We start from the raw sequence: 17631 nt of genomic DNA, 5'->3' as shown, positions 1-17631 counted from the left end.
ACAGTTAAACGCCATGTACTCTGTCTTTTTAGTGTTTAGGTGAAGTCCATTCACTTCACAGTGAGTGAAGCAGGTAGAAAAATCCAGGAGCAGTATTGAAGGAGCCTCAGACCTTGAAATTGTCTGACAGGTTTGAGTTTCCAGTTCACTGTACGGACAAGAACGGGGCTACAGGAAGTATAAGTAACCTAACCATAGCACAATAGTTATTTTTGCAGATAGTAGTCAAGGATGGTAGACACTGTTCTGTCATCAGGATTGAGAGAGCTGACAGCTCAGTTGCCTACTTGGTACCTCATTTGGCTTGCAGAAATATTTGGAGCAGCACGAAAAGGATCCAGTTGTTGTTATCCATGTGAGTCCAATAACATATGTAGAACAAGGAAAGATGCTCTGTTGAAGGAGTGAACAGCTAATGACTAAACTAAAAAGCAAAACTGCAAAATTAATAGTTGTTAGATTTCTACCATGTTGTACCTGGGTAGTCGACAACTGCTGGTATGAACAATGAATTCTCCAACTTCTGGTTAATGGTTCATAGAATCATAGAAAAGTACAGCATAGAAACAGGTCCTTTGGCCAATCTACTCCATGCTGAAACAATTTAAGCTTCCTAATCCCATCAACCAGCACTGGGACCATAGCCCTCCATATCCCAACTATCCAAATACATTTCAAAAGTTTGCTTAAACGTTGAAATCGAGCTCACATGCTCCACGTGTGCTGACAGCTCATTCCACACTCTCACCACCCTTTGAGTAGATGTCTTTCTTATGCTCCCCTTAAACTTTTCACCTTTCACCCTTAACCCATGACCTCTAGATGCAGTCCCATCCAACCTCAGTTGGAAAAAGCCTACTTGTATTAACCCTATCTATAAGTCACAATTTTGTATACCTCTATCAAATCTCCTCCCAATCTTCTATGTTCCAAGGAATAAGCTCCTAACCTATTCAATCTTCCCTTATATAACTCAGGTGCTCCAGAGCCTTGTAAATTTTCTCTGTACTTTTTCCAACCTTATTTACATCTTTCCTGTAGGTAGGTGACCAAAGCTGCATACAATACTCCAAATTAGACCACACCAGTCTTATACAACTTCAACATAACATTCCATCTTCTGTGTTCATTACTTTGATTCATGCAGGCCTATACGTCAAAAGCTTTACGACCATATCTACCTGTGACACCACTTTCAATGAATTATGAACCTGTATTTCCAGATTCCTTTGTTCGACCATGTTCCTCAGTACCCTACTGTTCACTGTGTAAAACCTACTCTTTTTGGTCCTTCTGAAGCGCAACACCTTGCACTTGCCTGCATTAAATTCCATCTTCCATTTTTCAGTCTATTTTTCCAGCTGATCCAGATACCTCCGCAGGGCACGACATCGGCACCCCCAATCTTGGTGTTATCCGCAAATTTGCTGAACCACATTTTCATCCAGATCGTTGATATATATGACAAACAACAATGGACCCAGTACCAATCCCTGTGGCATTCCACTAGCCACAGCCCTCCAGTCAGCGAGGCAACCATCTATTACAACTTTCTGGCCGATGTCTAATCCAATTTACTACCTCATCTTGAATGCTGAGTGACTGAACCTTCTCTACCAACCTCCCATTCAGAACCTTGTCAAATGCCTTGCTAAAGTCCATGCAGGTAAGTCCACGGCTTTGCCTTTATCCACTTTCCTGATAACTCCCTCGAAAAGCCTTATAAGATTGGTTAGGCATAATCTACCATGCACAAAGCCATGCTGACAATCCTTTATCAGCCCATGTCTATTCAAATGCTTATATACCCAGTCCTTTAGTATGTCTTCAATAACTTTCCCCACAAATGATGTCAGATTCACAGGCCTACAGTTCCTAGTTTAGATTTACAGCCTTTCTTAAATAGTAAAAAAACAATGGCTATCATCAATCCTCTCCTATTGCTAAGAATGATTTAAATATCTCTGCTGGGGCCCCAGCAATTTCTGCACTCACCCCCACCCCTCCAAAGGGTCCAAGGGAATACCTTCCCAGTCTTTTGGGATTTATACACCCTGATTTGCTCCAGGACAGCAAACACCCTTTCCTCCGTAATCTGTATAGGGTCCATGAAGTTGATACCACTTTGGCTCACTCTTATAGACTCTGGGTCTGTCTCTTGAGTAAATACAGATGCCAAATATTTCTTTAAGATCTCCATCTGTTTTGGTTCCACACATGGTTACCATTCTGATCTTCCAGAGGACTAACTTTGCCCCTTGCAATCCTACTGCTCTTAACATATCTATAGAATCCCTTAGGATTCTTCTTCACCTTGTCTTCTGGAACAATTTCATGTCTTCTTTTAGCACTCCTGATTTATTTCTTACGTGTTGTCCTGCATTTTTTATAATCCATAAGCACCTCATTTGTTCCTACCTGCCCATACCTTTTTTCCTCTTAACCAGGGCCTCAATATCTCTTGAAAACCAAGGTCATCTACACTTGTTATCTTTACCTTTTATTCTGATAGGCACAAACAAGCTTTATACTCTCAAAATTTCATTTTTGAAGGACTTCCACTGTCCAAATATATCTTTGCCAGAAAACAATCTGTCCCAATCCACACTTGCCAGATCATTTCTAATACAATCAAAATTGGCCTTTCTCCAATTTAGAATCTGAATCCATGAACCAGACCTATCTTTTTGCATATTTACTTTGAAACTAATGGCACAGTGATCACCAGATGCAAAGTGTTCTCCACACAAACTTCTGTCACCTGCCCTGTCTCATATTCTAGTAGTTGATCAAGTATTACACACGGTCACATAGGGATTTCTATGTATTAAGGAAATTTTGCTGAGTACCTTTGACAAACTCTGCCCCATCCAGTCCATTGACAGTTTGGGAGTGCTAGTCAATATGTGGAAAGTTAGAATCATCTCCCATAACAATCTTATGTGTCTTGCAAGTTTGTGATCTCTCAACAAATAGGGTCCTCTAAATCCATTGACTGTTGGGTGGTCTATTAATACAGGCCCATTAATGTGGTCATACCTTTTTTATTTCTCAGTTCCACCCATAACACCTCATTAGACAAGTTCTCCAGCCGGTCCTCATGGAGCACTGCCATGACATTTTCCCTGACTAGTATTGCCACCCCTCCTCCTTTAATCCCTCCTCAATAGAACTGTTCCTCTCAACAAAATTAAAGAGGTAAACATATGGCTCAAAGGTTGGTGTGAGAGAAGCAGGCTTGAATCTGTAGATCATTGACACCAGTATGGAGAAGCACTGTTCTGATAGGACAATTCCACCTGAATCATGCCGGGACCAGAGTCTTAGCAGATCGCAGAACCAGAGCTGTAGATAGGGCTAAACTAAACAGTGGGGCTGGGTTCAATGACAAAGAAAACCGGGGAAAAAGCTGAAGGAAGGAGACTTTGGGAAGGGAGGCAATGAATAAAGGACTGAGTGCATTGTATCTGAATGTGTATATATTGTATAATATTGAAAACTTAGGTTGGGGGGGCAGAGGGGAGGGGTGGCCCTGATGGTAGAAAATTAGAAGATGAAATTAAATTGTTTCGCAAGAAGAAACAGAAGATCAGAGAATGTATAATGTTTGTGGGCAAGTTGAAGCCTCCAGACAAGAAGTCAGGATATAGTGTACAAAATATACCAGATATAGAAAAGACGGGTGAAAAAGAATGGTACAGTGATCATAGGGAAGTCAATACGTGAGTAAACTGGAAAAAGCACGTTGGAAGTGGACCACCAGAAAAGGACTTGTTGAATTTCTGAAGTGGCTTTTTAGTGCAACTTGTGGTTGAGCCCACTGTGGGACAAGCAATTCTGGATTTAATGCTCTGTCATGAGGCAGGTTTGATCAGGGAGCACAAGGTGAAGGAATCATTTCAAGTCGGTGCCCATTTTATGATGCAATTTATCCTGCAGTTTGAAAGAGAAGGTGTAATAGAAGATCAGATGACTGGCAAGAGGCAAAGAGTGGGAATAAAGGGAGGTGGCTCTTCTCGTTGATTACAGGTGTTCCATAGGGGGCGATGTTGAGTATGCTTCTATCCATGTTATATGTTAATGATTTGAATGATGGAATTGATGGCTTTGTGATCAAATTTGTGGACGATACAAAGAAAGGTGGAGGAGCAGGTGGTGTTGAAGAAGCAGAGAGTTTGTAGAAGGACATAGAAATTAGAAGAATGGGCCAAAAAAAACGGCAGGTGGAATGGGGTGTACGGAAGTGTAGAGTCATGCATTTTTGTAAAAGGAATAAAGGCATAGACTATTTTCTAAGCAAGGAAAAAATTAAAAATCTGAGGTACAAATGGACATGGGAGTCTTCGTGCAGGATTCCCTAAAGGTTAACTTGCAAGTTTAGTCCATGGCAAGGAAGGCAAATGCAATGTTAGCATTCATTTCAAAAGACTAGAATATAAAAGCAATGATGTAATGCTGAGGCATTATAAAGACATTACTTAGACTGCACTTGGGAGTATTGCGAGCAGTTTTCGGTCCCTTATCTAAGAAACAATGTGCTAGCATTGGAGAAGATCCACAGGAATGATTTCCTGTTATGAAAGAATTAATGTATGAGGAGCGTTTGATGATTCTGGGCTCACTGTAGTTTAGAAGAATGAGGGGGGAAATCTCATTGAAACCTATCAAATATTGCAAGGACTAGATACAGTGGATGTAGAGGGAATGTTTCCTTTCGTGGGCGAATCTAGGACCAGGGGAACAACACACACAAAATGCTGGAGGAACTCAGCAAGCCAGGCAGCATCTATAGGAAAAAAGTAGTGTCAACGTTTTGAGCCGAAACCCTTCAGCAAGACCAGTGGGCACAGCCTCAGGATAGAGGAGCATCCATTTAGAATAGAGACGAGGAAGAACTTTTTTTGAGCCAAAGGGTGGTGAATTTGTACAGTTCATTGCCACAAATGGATGTGGAAGCCAAGTCAGACCGTCAGGAAGGGCAGGCAGATGACTGGGTGCATTTGCAGCCTGCAAGGTGAGTATCAGTGCAGTAGGGAAGCAAAATCAAAATGAGTTGTAAATGCAGCCCTCAAAAATATTATATCTCAATGCATGGAGTACAAGAAATAAGGAGGATGATCTTGTTGCACTATTATAGTTTGTCAGGCATGATGTTGTGGCCATCGCTGAATCGTGGCTGAAGGATAGTTGTAGTTGGGAGCTGAATGTTCAAGGTTATACGTTGTATCGGAGGGATAGGAAGGCCAGCAGAGGTGACATGGCTCTGCTGGTGAAGGATGGCCTCAAATCAGTAGAAAGATGTGATGTAGGATTGGAATATGTTGAATCCTTGTCAGTTGAATTTAAAAACTGCAAGGATAAAACAGACAGGATCTCCCGGTTGCCACCCACTTCAACTCTGCTTCACAGTCCCATTCGGATATGTCCATACATGGCCTCCTCTACTGTCATGATGAGGCTAAACTCAGGTTGGAGGAGCAACACCTCATATACAGTCTAGGTAGTCTCCAGCCCCTTGGTATGAACACTGAATTCTCCAACTTCCGGTAATTCCCTCCCCCTCCCTTCCCCTATCCCAGTTTCACTCTGCCCCCTCCCCCAGCTGCCTACTACCTCCCTCATGGTTCCGCCTCCTACTACTACCCATTGTGCTTTCCCCTATTCCTTCTTCACCTTTGCTGTCTATCCCCTCCCCCACCCCTTTATCTTTCCTCTTACTGGTTTTTCACCTGGAACCTACCAGCCTTCTCCTTCCCACCCTCCCCCCACCTTCTTTATAGGGCCTCTGCCCCTTTCCTCTTCAGTCCTGACAAAGGGTTCCGGCCCGAAATGTTGACTGATCGCTTCCACGGATGCTGCCCGACCTGCTGAATTCCTCCAGCGTGTTCTGAGTGTTGCTTTGACCCCAGCATCTGCAGATTACTTTGTGTTAAGGATAAAATGACCCTGATGGCAGTAATATACAGGCCTCACAACAGTAGCTGGGATGTGGACCACAGATTAGCATAGGAAATGGAAAAGGTGTGTTAAAAGGGCAATGTTATAATAGTCAGGGGAGATTTCAACAAACAGGTCAATTGGGAAATTCAGGTTGGAAATGGATCTCGAGAGAGAGAGTTTGTTCAATGCCTACAAGATGGCTCTTTGAGCAGTTTGCCGTTGAGCCTACTAGGGGATCAGCTATACTGGATTGGGTGTTATGTCATGAACTGGAGGTGATTAGGGAGCTTAAGGTAAAAGAACCCTGATGTGATCACATTATAATTGAGTTCAACTTGAAATTTGACAGGGAGAAAATACATTTTGATGTAGCAGTATTTCAGTGGAGAAAAGGAAATTACAGTGGTGTGAGAGAGGAGCTGGCCAAAGTAAACTGGAAAGAGACTCTGGCAGGGATGACAGCAGAGCAGCAATGGTGTGAGCTTCTAGGAAAAATGAGGAAGGTGCAGGTAGATGTATTCCAAAAACAAAGAAATGCTCAAATTGCAAAATAGCACACCCGTAGCTGACAAAGGAAGTCAAAGCTAATGTAAAAGCAAGAGAGGGTATGAAATAACGCAAAAATTAGTGGGAACAACCCTATAGAGAGCAAATAAAGTTACTGGCATTGTTAAGAATACTGGCTAATAGGCAACGAGTGGGAATAAAAGGATCCTTTTCTGGTTGGCTAGTAATGTTCCGCAGGGGTCTGTGTTGGGACCGCTCCATTTTATGCTGTTTATCAATGATCTAGATAATGGAATAGATGGCTTTGTTGCCAAGTTTGCAGGTGATACGAAGACTGGTGGAGGGGCAGGTAGTGGGAGACAATAAAGGTGCTTGTCAAACACAGATTCTTTCTGTGCCTAACTGATCATTATTCCTAAGGGTTAAATTCTTATAACACTGCAAACCCACTTTCAAGGACTCCACAACTCGTGCTCCCAGTATTATTATTTTTTTAAATTTGCACATTGGTTATTTGTCATTCTTTATGTATGTAGTTTTTCATAAATTCTATTAAATTTCTTTATTTTCCTGTAAATAGCTGCAAGAAAATAAATCTAAAGATAGCATATGGTAACACACACACACAATTACACCCCCTCCCCCACCACCCCAGATAATAAATTTACTTTGAATTTGGAAGCCGATTCGAAGTTCAGTGGATGGACAGGTAGTGCCACAGAGATAGGAAATCTGCAAAAGGACTTGGGACAGGCTGGAAAAATGGACAAAGAAGTGGCAGATGGAACACAGCATAGGAAGGTGTGGGATTATGGACTGTCGCAAGAAGAATAAAGGTTATCGACCGTTTTCTAAATGAGGAGAGAATTCTCGAACCATAAGTGCAAAAGGACTTCGGAGTCCTAGTTCAGGACTCCCTCAAGGTTAACCTGTAGGATGAGTCAGTAACAAAGGCGGCAAATAATCAGCATTAATTTCAAGAGGACTACTGTATAATATGAAAGCAAGGATGTAGTACAAGCTTTATAGAGCAAGGATCCCCAACCTTTTTTGCACTGCGGCCTGGTTTAATACTGACAATATTCTTGTGGACCGGCCGACCGGGGGAGGGGTGTTCAAGTTCAACAGTGAGTGACAAGGAATGAGGAAAGGTGCAGCTGACTCATATCATTTCATATCGCCAAATCATATTGTTTCCTCACGGCCCAGTAGCGCATGCTTTGCAGCCCGGTGGTTGGGGACCACTGTTATAGAGCATTGTGAGCATTGTATCTAAGGAAAGATATGCTGGTCCTTGGCAGGTTCCAGAGGAAGTTCTCACTTTAAGAATGAAAGGCTTAATCTACGATATGTTTGATGTCTCTGGCATTGTACTTCATAGAGTTCAGAGGAGTGAGGGAAGATCTCATTTAAACCTACTGGATAGAGGAAATCCTGGATAAAGTGGACTAAAGAGGATGTTTCTGCTAGGAGAGTCTAGGATCCAAGGACACCACCTCAGAAATCCTTTTAAAACTGAAATTAAGAGGAATTTCTTCAGCTAGAGGTTGGTGAACCTGTGCATTTGTTGCCCAGGTGGTTGATATGTTTTTGATGGATAAGGGGTTGGGGAGGGGAAGGTTTAGAGTTATGGGTTAGAAGGCAGGAGAATGGGGTATAAAATACAGTCAGCCATGAAAGAATGGCAGAGCATTCATGGACCAACTGTCCTAATTCTGCTCCTCTATCTTATGAACTACAAAATACAGCTCAATACAGTGGATGCTGTAAAACTGAATTAAAAACAAATTGCATCAGAATATGTGGACAGAGTAATAACAACGTTCAAAAAGAACCTGTGTACAGAGAAAAACATCAGGTCCCTAACCTTCAAACTGAACTGGGTAACATTTTTCCTTCACAAAAAGAGGAGCTTTGAGTGTATTAGGGGAGAGGCGTGGGAAGGAAGAACAAAGAAGTGTGTGATAAAGTGGAAAGGAGGATTGGTGATTGATGATGAAAAGCAGAAAAATGCTAGGTGAGAGCTCAACTTTTGGACAAGGTAAGGAAACAAACAGCAGCCTGCAAGAGATATAAATGGAGTAAGAAGAGTAATTATCTGAGATACCAGAGAGTACTACAAATGCACAAAATTTAAGTGTCTTTTAAATGGGTCTGAACTCAATTTTGTTTATAGAATATGCAGCGTCAAAGGACAAGGTTTTTCAGTTTTATATTCAGCTTCATGGGAATAGAAGAGCAGCAAGGTTAATAGTATAAGCATCCATCAGTTCTGGGCTAATAAGAGACGTTCTGTAAAGTGTTCACCTGCTGCAATACAGAAGACTCTACAAAATAAGCAGAGATCAAAGCATTAAATTTAAAATCTATGTAGGCTGCCGCTTCACCAGGAAAAAGTTTAACATCTCTTATAGTTACAAACCAAGTGCATCAGAACACCCTGGATAAACAGTCCTTTCAGAGCTGACAGAAAGTGCCAATAAATATCTACATGTGCTGAGCCATTAATTACCTGCTACTTTTTCAGCAGCAAAATCTGCTAGGATAAATTAGCACAGTCCCATGTTCCTGCCAATTGAATCTGTCGTCTCAAATGCACTGTGTATTTCACTGTTTCTAACTTGCTCAGCAGTATGGCTTTAAGCCATGCAGATTTTATTTTAAATGGTGGTGGAACTAGACTAACTTTTTCAGAAGGTTGAAGTCAAAACCATTTGTAGATGATAGAGTGTCATTTATAGATTTAAAAACCTTAAAAAAAAATGAGTGGACATGGAAGTAACAACAAACTAACACTTCACTCATTCACTTGCAAATATTAGCCTGATCCCTTCCTAGCAGAGTTATTATTTACATAACTGAGCCTAAATCAGGCATCTCCAGCTTACTCAACCCAATTCAGCCTGTGGAAATATCTCAGACAAACCACTCAACACACATGTTCTCACTATTTTAATTATTGGCAAAATAAAAAAATGAAAAATTCCTATTGTTTTTTGTCCTTACCCTGTTTTCGTCATAGATAATCTGGACAATACTTCGATGTTTCGCTTCCACTGGAGGAGGGGAGACAGGCTTCTCAGGCTCTGGAGGCTTAGCTGCTTCTTCTTCAAGTTGTTGCTAATAAGCAACATAGGAAGAGAATCAATATTTCTTGCCAACATATACAAGGTTTACATCCTAAATTGCAGAATGAAAAACAAATCTGAATTTTCTTACCGTCTGAAGTGGAGGAGTCACCATATTCAAAACATGGCTTCTCTTTAACAATCGTGAATGAAGAATGTTTCCACTCAAAATGGAGGTACAAAATATCCTGAAGAAAGGTCTCAGCCGAAAACGCCAGTTCTTTATTCCTCACTATCTAGACTGCCTAACCTGCAGACTTTCTCCAACATTTTGTGTTACACTGTGGATTTCCGGCATCTGCAGAATCTTGAATTTCAAATCAATTTCTTCAAATTTCCCCTCTCTGCTCTCTACTAGCTCAAGCTCATCTAAAACTTTGCTCGCGTATATCCATCCTGCTTACCCTTGCTAGCCACACTGGCTCTGGTCTTTTACCAACTGAAATTTAAACTTGTGAATGTACCAGCAACTATATTCAGTATTGTTTGGCTCATTATGTTGGCAAACATGAAGTTGAAATTTAGTTCCATGTAAGCAAGTTTTATAGTATTTCATGTATATAAAATAAAATCTAACAAATATATCTTTATTCTATAAATAATTAAGAGCTAAAATTACATAAATTAACATAATTTTAGTTGGTGTGGCAAGAGCAGCTAAATTGCCAAATTCAGCAGTAGCAGCCAGAGTTGAGGATAGCATGTGCAATCACACTAGATTGTCTCACACTGCTGTCTATGATATATATATATATATATATATATACACATACACACACACACATATATATATATATATATATATATATATATACACACACAACAACTATAATGGTGTTTAATGTGAATGCTTAGGGGTACCAATCAAATAGATAGTTTTTCTTTGGGAATGCTGTGAATTTTGTGATGCTAGAGATCCATTCAGCAAGGTAAGTGGAAAGTATTCCATCACATTCTTGATTGTGCTTTAGTCATAGAGAAGTACAGCACAGAAACAGGCACTTGGCCCATCTAGTCCACGCCAAAACCACTTAAACTGCCTACTTCCACTGACCTGCAGCAGGACGACAGCCCTCCATACCCCTACTATCCATGCACCTATTCAAATTTTTCTTGAATGTTGAAATCGAGCTCACATGCACCACTTGCGCTGGCAGCTCGTTCCACACTCTCATGATCCTCTGAATGAAGTTTCCCCTCATATTCCCCTTAAACTTTTCGCCTTTCACCCTTAACCCATGACCTCTGGTTGTTGTCCCACTCAACCTCAGTAGAAAAAGCTTGCTTGCATCTACCCATCTACAGTGGTGCTAGGAAGTTTGTGAACACTGTAGAAATTTCTCTATTTCTGCATAAATATGACCTAAAATGTGATCAGATCTTCAGGTAAGCCCTAAACCCAGATAAAAAGAACACAATTAAACACAAAAACATTATACTTGTTCATTTATTAAGAAAAATTATCCAATATTGCATGTAATTGTTGGAAAAGGTATGCAAACCTCTGGCGTATTGCCTTCTACAAAAGCTATTAGGAGTCAAGTGTTCCAATCAATGAGATGAGTTTGGAGGTGTGGCTTGTAGAGGTGCCCTGCCCTATAAAAAAGACACATACAGTCAGGTTACTGACAGGGCCTGCTCTTCTCCAGAAAGATCTGTTTATGTGCACCATGCCTTGATCAAGTCAACTTTCAGAGGACCTTAGAAAAATTATAAAGACGCATAAAGCTGGAAAAGTCTACAAAAACATTTCCAATGGCCTTGAGTTTCATAAGTCAACAGTGAGAGAAATTTCTACAAATGGAGGAAATTTAGTACTGATACTACTCTCCCTAGAAGTGAGCATCCTGCAAAGATCACGCCACGAGTACAACATACAACGCTGAAGGAGGTGAAAAGCAACCCAAGGGTAATAGCAAGAGACCTGCAGAGATCTCTAAAACTTGCTCAAGTCATGTTTACGTAAGGACACCATGGTGGAAGCCACTGCTCTCCAAAAAAAGCTTTGCTGCATATCTCAAGTTTGCAAAAGACCACCTAGATGTTCTACAATGCTCCTGAAACAATTGTCTGTGGTCAGATGAAACAGAAGTTGAACATTTTGGCAGAAATGCACATTGCTATGTTTGGAGGAAAAAAGGCATTTCACACCAACCCCAAAACCTCATCCCAACTGTGAAGCATGTTGGAAGGAGCATCATGGTTTGCTGCTGCTTTGCTGCCTCAGGGACTGGACAGCTTGCAATTGTTGAAGGAACAATGAATTCAAAATTGAGAGACCCCAGTTTCATTGGTCTGTGTAGGTCTAAGGAATACACACTCCAGTTCCGCCAAATCTGTGAGATTGGGGCGATTCTCCCACCCCCAAGCTCTGGTTTGTGTGAATGTTATGTGATTTGCTACCCTGTTACATCTTGCTGTCAAGAAATAACAGACAGTACATTGCATACGATTAAATGAATTATATTTATGAATGTTAACTAAAGGACTAGTAAAGAAAAGAAAAAAAAGGAAAAGGGCCCATCATAATTAAATAGCCAAATGTGCACAAGTTGGAGCTCAACTCTTCCAAAAGTCATATTCACCGATCCTCATTAGACCCTCACACCTTGCTCCATCGAATCATGGTCCCCACTGGGTCAAATCATATGACTGGTTCTCTCCAGCGGCTTCTCTTTTCGTCTCCCGCCAAAGTCCCCAGCTCACAAGTGTCAGGCACACAAAAAAGAATCCTGCTTCCCCCCCCCCCATTATCTCTAACCATAATCCAAACACTGCTTCTACAGAAACACCATTAAGTTAGCAGTGAAACCTTTTCCATGGTGTTACACTCTCTTCCCCCTCCCCCACCAAAATAAGTCATGTCCTCATGACTTCGAGATAATTTATCACCCCTTCATGCACAGCACAAAGTCTCACAGAAATTTTGTGAGATCAGGACCTTCAACCCAAGTGTAAATGGCAGTGGCATATCTCACCAACGGGAGAGGTGCCACACTCTTGCCCAAGTGCGACATGGGTCAGTCTGTCTGGAGGATTCCTGAAAGGCCTCTTCACATTTTGCATACCACCTCGCTCCAAAAGGATCCGAAGGGCCAAGATAAACTTTACCATCTTCTCCTTTTGCCCTCCCTTTCTTCCCCGAGGAAGGATAACTGCAAAGATAATTTAAAGGGTGTCTCACTTTAGAGTAGTCTTTCACGAACCTCCAATAGTACGCACAGAATCCAAGGAACAAGTGCAGGAGACTCACAGTCTGTGGTCTTGACCAGGCGGTCACCACCTCTGTCTTAGATGGATCCGTGGCTATTCCACCTCCGAGACTACTTGCCCAACATAGTTGACAGACGTCTTGCAGTACTTCTACTTGTCAAGGGAAAGTTTAACCCTTCAGCTTTCAGGCGGCCCAGCACCTTCGGTAGCCTTGCTTCATGTTCCTCCAAGGTGGACCCCAAACACTATGAGATCATTCAGCTACACCAACAGCTCAAGCAAATTCATATCCCCCACAGCTTTCTCCATGATACGCTGGAAATTCGCCAGGGTTTCAGATATGCCCTGGGGCATCCTTTCAAACACGAAGAATCCAAGGGGATAAATAAACGCTATTTTCTCTTTGTCAGCCTCATTCATGGTATCTGATGATACCCACTCCTCCAGTCCAGCACACTGAACCACTCAGGCAGGCAACGTGTCCTCGATTATCGGGACTGTATACAGGTTGAGGACTATTCAGAGTTGATGGTCCACACACATCTGGAAATTCCCATTCTTCTTCCTGGCCACTACTGTTGGAGACACATAGGTGCTTCTGGACTCAGTGAGGATCCCAGCTTCCTTCAGCTTCCGCAGATGCTGCTGAACATCCTCCACCTCTGCAGGTGCCAGTCACTGCGATCTTTCTCTGAACAGGGTGTCCTCTGTCACTCGGATGGTGTGGCAAGTACTCTTGGAACAACCAACCCACATCAAACTCATTAATTGAAAAGACATCTCCCAGCTTCAACATCACAATCAAGAGAAAGTCTGCAGATGCTGTAAATCTAAGCAACACACACAAAATGCTGGAGGAACTCAGCAGGCCAGGCAGCATCTATGGAAAAAAGCACAGTCAACGCTTTGGACCAAAGGGTCCTGCTGAAGGGTTTTGAACCCCAAGCGATCATGTCCTGTGACTGTGTGCCTTTCACCTCTTGGTCCATTCTCAACTGATTCAACTCAGCTCTCTCTCTAGCCGAAAAATGTAGGCAGAAAGTTTCTCCCCACTTCTCCTGAAACATGTTCCAAATCCCTGTCATAAGCTCCATTGGGCTTCCTGCCGCATCAAAAAAAATTTCATGTCGCCTGCGGAAGTAACCAATGGTTTCTGTGTCTTTAAGGATCTCACTACGTCAGCAACCAGACCTCTCAGACTCTCTATCAGTTGCCCTCTTTTCGAGTCATCAGAGCACTGCCACTCATCCAGCATTTCAGAGGTCTGCTCCACCCAAGTCTCATACTCCTCATCCCTGTCAGGTGTGGGTGTTATCTCCGAGAACATTCTGAGCTTACAATAACCAGGACTTTTCACATGGGCACTTTCCCATTTATTCAACAGGGAGGCAAGGGCCGATACGAACTCAGAATGCACACCCTTCTTCGCCCGAGGACTCATGAAACCTTCCAAATCAGATGACTCCTCCACCACCCACCCCCCCCAACGCTCCGCGGGAACGAGAGCAACTTGTCTTTAAAGTCTCCACCACAACTAGGGGAAACTCTGCTTCCGATTTGGCACCCTTGTCTACACTTCTCTCCTCCTGGAATATATGAACAGCCCCCTTCCAGGGCCCCAATAGTACCAGGCAATCCCAATAGTACGTCAGTGCTAGTCTGAACGAAAACAAAGTCTTTGCCGGCCATTTTGTCAAACCTTCATTCCATGAGCGTAAATGTTCCTAATGCTTTAATGGTACACAGTCCCAAGCAACAATTCATTGGGGTTACGAATGTCTACCCCACTCAATACACATGCAATTGCAACCGGTAATCATGTGGATTTGCACCACCGCACAACCCCCTACGGCGTCCATAACCACGTATCTTAATCACTTCACCAGACAATAGTTTAACACAGGCTTAAACACACAGCTCACTGGATCACTGTTCAGGACAATCACATAGCATCCAACAAAATCAATCCAAGAGAATACACCCCACAACAAAACCCTGATTTCTTTGGGTTGCATGCATCTAAGGAATACACACTTTGGTCCCGCCAAATCCATGACATTGGGATGGCTCTCCCATCCCAAACCCTGGTTTGTGTGAATGCCGTGCGATTTGCTACCCTGTTACAACTCAGTGCCAAGAAATAACAGACAGCAGATTGCAAACAATAAAGGAATTATATTTATGAGTGTTAACTTAACTAAAGGGGTAGTAAAGAAAAGCAAGAGGAAAACAAAAACGGCCCATTATAATTAAACAGTCAAATGTGCACAAGTTGGAGCTCAACTCTTCCAAAAGTCATATATACCGATCCTCAGTAGACCCTTGCACCTTGCTCCATCGAATCACGGTCCCCCACCAGGTCAAATCCTACGACCAGTTCCCTCCAGTGTCTTCTCTCTTCATCTCCCGCCAAACAAAGACCCCAGCTCACACCAGTATCAGGCACACAAAAGAAAACCTGGCTCCCCTGATTGGATGGCTGACATTCCAAAGCACCTGTTATCTTTAGCCATTACCCAAGCATTGCTTCTACGGAAAGACCATCGTTAGCAGTGAAACCTTTTCCAGGGTATTACAACTGTAATAAGGCAGTTTACAGGAGAAAGTCAGGGTAGCAGTCCATCACCCGAAGCTAAATAGAAGATGGATAATTCAACAAGATAATGATCTGAAGGACAAGAGTAAATCAACAACACAATGGATTAAAAAGAAGAAAAGTTGTGTTTTGGAATGGCCGTGTCAAAGTCCTGGCCTTAATCCTATAGAAATGTTGTGATGTTGTGGAAGGACCTGAAGCAAGCAGTTCATGCAAGGAAGCCAACCAACATCCCAGAGTTGAAGCAGTTTTGTAAGGAGTAATGGCCTAAAATTCCTCCAAGCCGATGAGCAGGACTGATCCAAAGTTACCGGAAATGTTTGGTTGAGGTTACTGCTGTACAAGGGTGTCACACCAGTTACTGAAAACAAAGGTTCACATACTTTTTCCAACAAATACATGTAATATTGAATCATTTTTCCCAATAAATAAATGAACAAGTATAATACTTTTGTGTTATTTATTTAATTGGGTACTCTATCTAGTTTTAGGACATGAGAAGATCTGATCACATTTTAGGTCACAGTTAAGCAGAAATTGAATTTTTTTTAAAAAACAGGTTTCAGAAACACTCTAGCACCACTGTATACGCCTCAATTTGGTATACCTCTATCAAACCTCCTCTTAATTTTCTTTGCTGCACGGAATATGCGCTAACCTGTTCATTCTTTCCTTATGCAACTTGGGTCCTCCAGAGCTGGCAACATCCTTGTAAATTTTCTCTGTATTTTATCAACCTTATTTATATCTTTCTGGTAGGTGACCAAAACTGCACACAATACTCCAAATTAGACCTCACCAAAGTCTTATACAACTTCAACATAATATCCCATCTTCTGTACTCAACACTTTGATTTATGAAAGCCAATGCGCCGAAAGCTTTCTTTACAACCCTATCCACCTGTGATGCCACTTCTAATGAATTATGGACCTATATTCCCAGATCCATCTGCTCTGGCGCACTCATTCACTGTGTAAGACCTACATCGGTTGGTCTGACCAAAGTGCAAAATATCCCACTGACGAAGTCAGTGAAGTCCGGACGAAGGGTCTCGGCCTGAAACGTCGACTGTGCCTCTTCCTATAGATGCTGCCTGGCCTGCTGCGTTCACCAGCAACTTTGATGTGTGTTGCTTGAACTTCCAGCATCTGCAGAATTCCTGTTGTTTGCGTTTTTAAAATATCCCACTTGTCTGCATTAAATTCCATCTGCCATTTTTCTAATTGATGCAGGTCCCACTACAAGGCCACGAAAGTCTTTCTCGCTGTCCACTACACCCCCAATCTTGGTGTCATCCGCAAATTTGCTAATCCGGTTAACCACACTGAACCACCATCCAGATCATTGGTAGAGATGACAAACAACGAAGGACCCAGCACCGATTCCTGCGGCACTCCACTAGTCACAGGCCTCCAGTCAGAGAGTCAGCCATCTACCACCACTCTCTGGCTTCACTCACAAAGCCAATGTCGAATCCAATTTACTACCTCATCTTGAATACCGAGCAACTGACCAGTCTCCCATGTGGGACCTTATCAAATGCCTTGCTAAAGTCTATGGTGACAACATGCATCACCTTGCCTTCTTCCACTTTCTTGGTACTTCCTTGGAAAATTCTAAATACATGACCTGCCATGCAAGAAGCCATGTTGACTATCCTTAAACAGTCCATGTCTATCCAAATACTTAGAATACCTTCCAATAACTTTCCCACAACTGATGTCAGACTCATCGGCCTATAATTTCCTGATTGATGTTTAGAGTCTTTTTTAAACAATGAAACAAAATTGGCTATCCCCGAATCCTCTAGTACCTCTCCTGTCGAAGGATGATTTAAATATCTCTGCTAGGGCCCTGACAATTGCCTCCCATGGGGTCCGAGGGAACACTGTCAGGGCCTGGGGGGTTATCCATTGTGATCTGCCTCAGGATAACAAACACCTCCTCTTCTGAAATCTCTTTGTAGATGATAAAGGTTTCAAACAATTAGATCAGTCACTTGACATGAAATACCCAGCCTCTGAACTCCAACTGAAGCCAGGGAATTTTAGCGGCTGCACCAATTAAATCTGGTCAGTGATGATCCCTTTCCCTGTCATGTCTCATTTCCTCAAGACTGCTGATTTTAGGCAATTCAGCCACGGTAATCCCATTGAATACCCATGGCCATTGTCACACTCTCTACAGTTGGACAGTTATTGTCCAGCATTCACTGTATAACACTAGCATAATACAATTATTATATG

The 17631-nt window shown here is 42.2% G+C and overlaps 1 protein-coding gene across 15 annotated transcripts in view; it reads right to left on the bottom strand.

The window, feature by feature from the left end:
• The window catches only part of ncor1 (nuclear receptor corepressor 1), a 337051-nt gene that overhangs the window by 210678 nt on the left and 108742 nt on the right, over positions 1-17631 (bottom strand). For all 15 annotated transcript variants that reach the window (XM_063031052.1, XM_063031066.1, XM_063031065.1 and 12 more), the window contains one exon: positions 9454-9567. In XM_063031052.1, the coding sequence (XP_062887122.1) occupies positions 9454-9567 (114 nt within the window). The remainder of the gene's footprint in view (positions 1-9453; positions 9568-17631) is intronic.

This window comes from Mobula hypostoma, chromosome 23 (assembly GCF_963921235.1).
Source record: "Mobula hypostoma chromosome 23, sMobHyp1.1, whole genome shotgun sequence".
In the NCBI taxonomy this organism is placed as follows: domain Eukaryota; kingdom Metazoa; phylum Chordata; class Chondrichthyes; order Myliobatiformes; family Myliobatidae; genus Mobula; species Mobula hypostoma.
The sequence above is the reverse complement of the archived record's forward strand: the minus strand, read 5'-3'. Positions and strand labels throughout refer to the sequence as shown.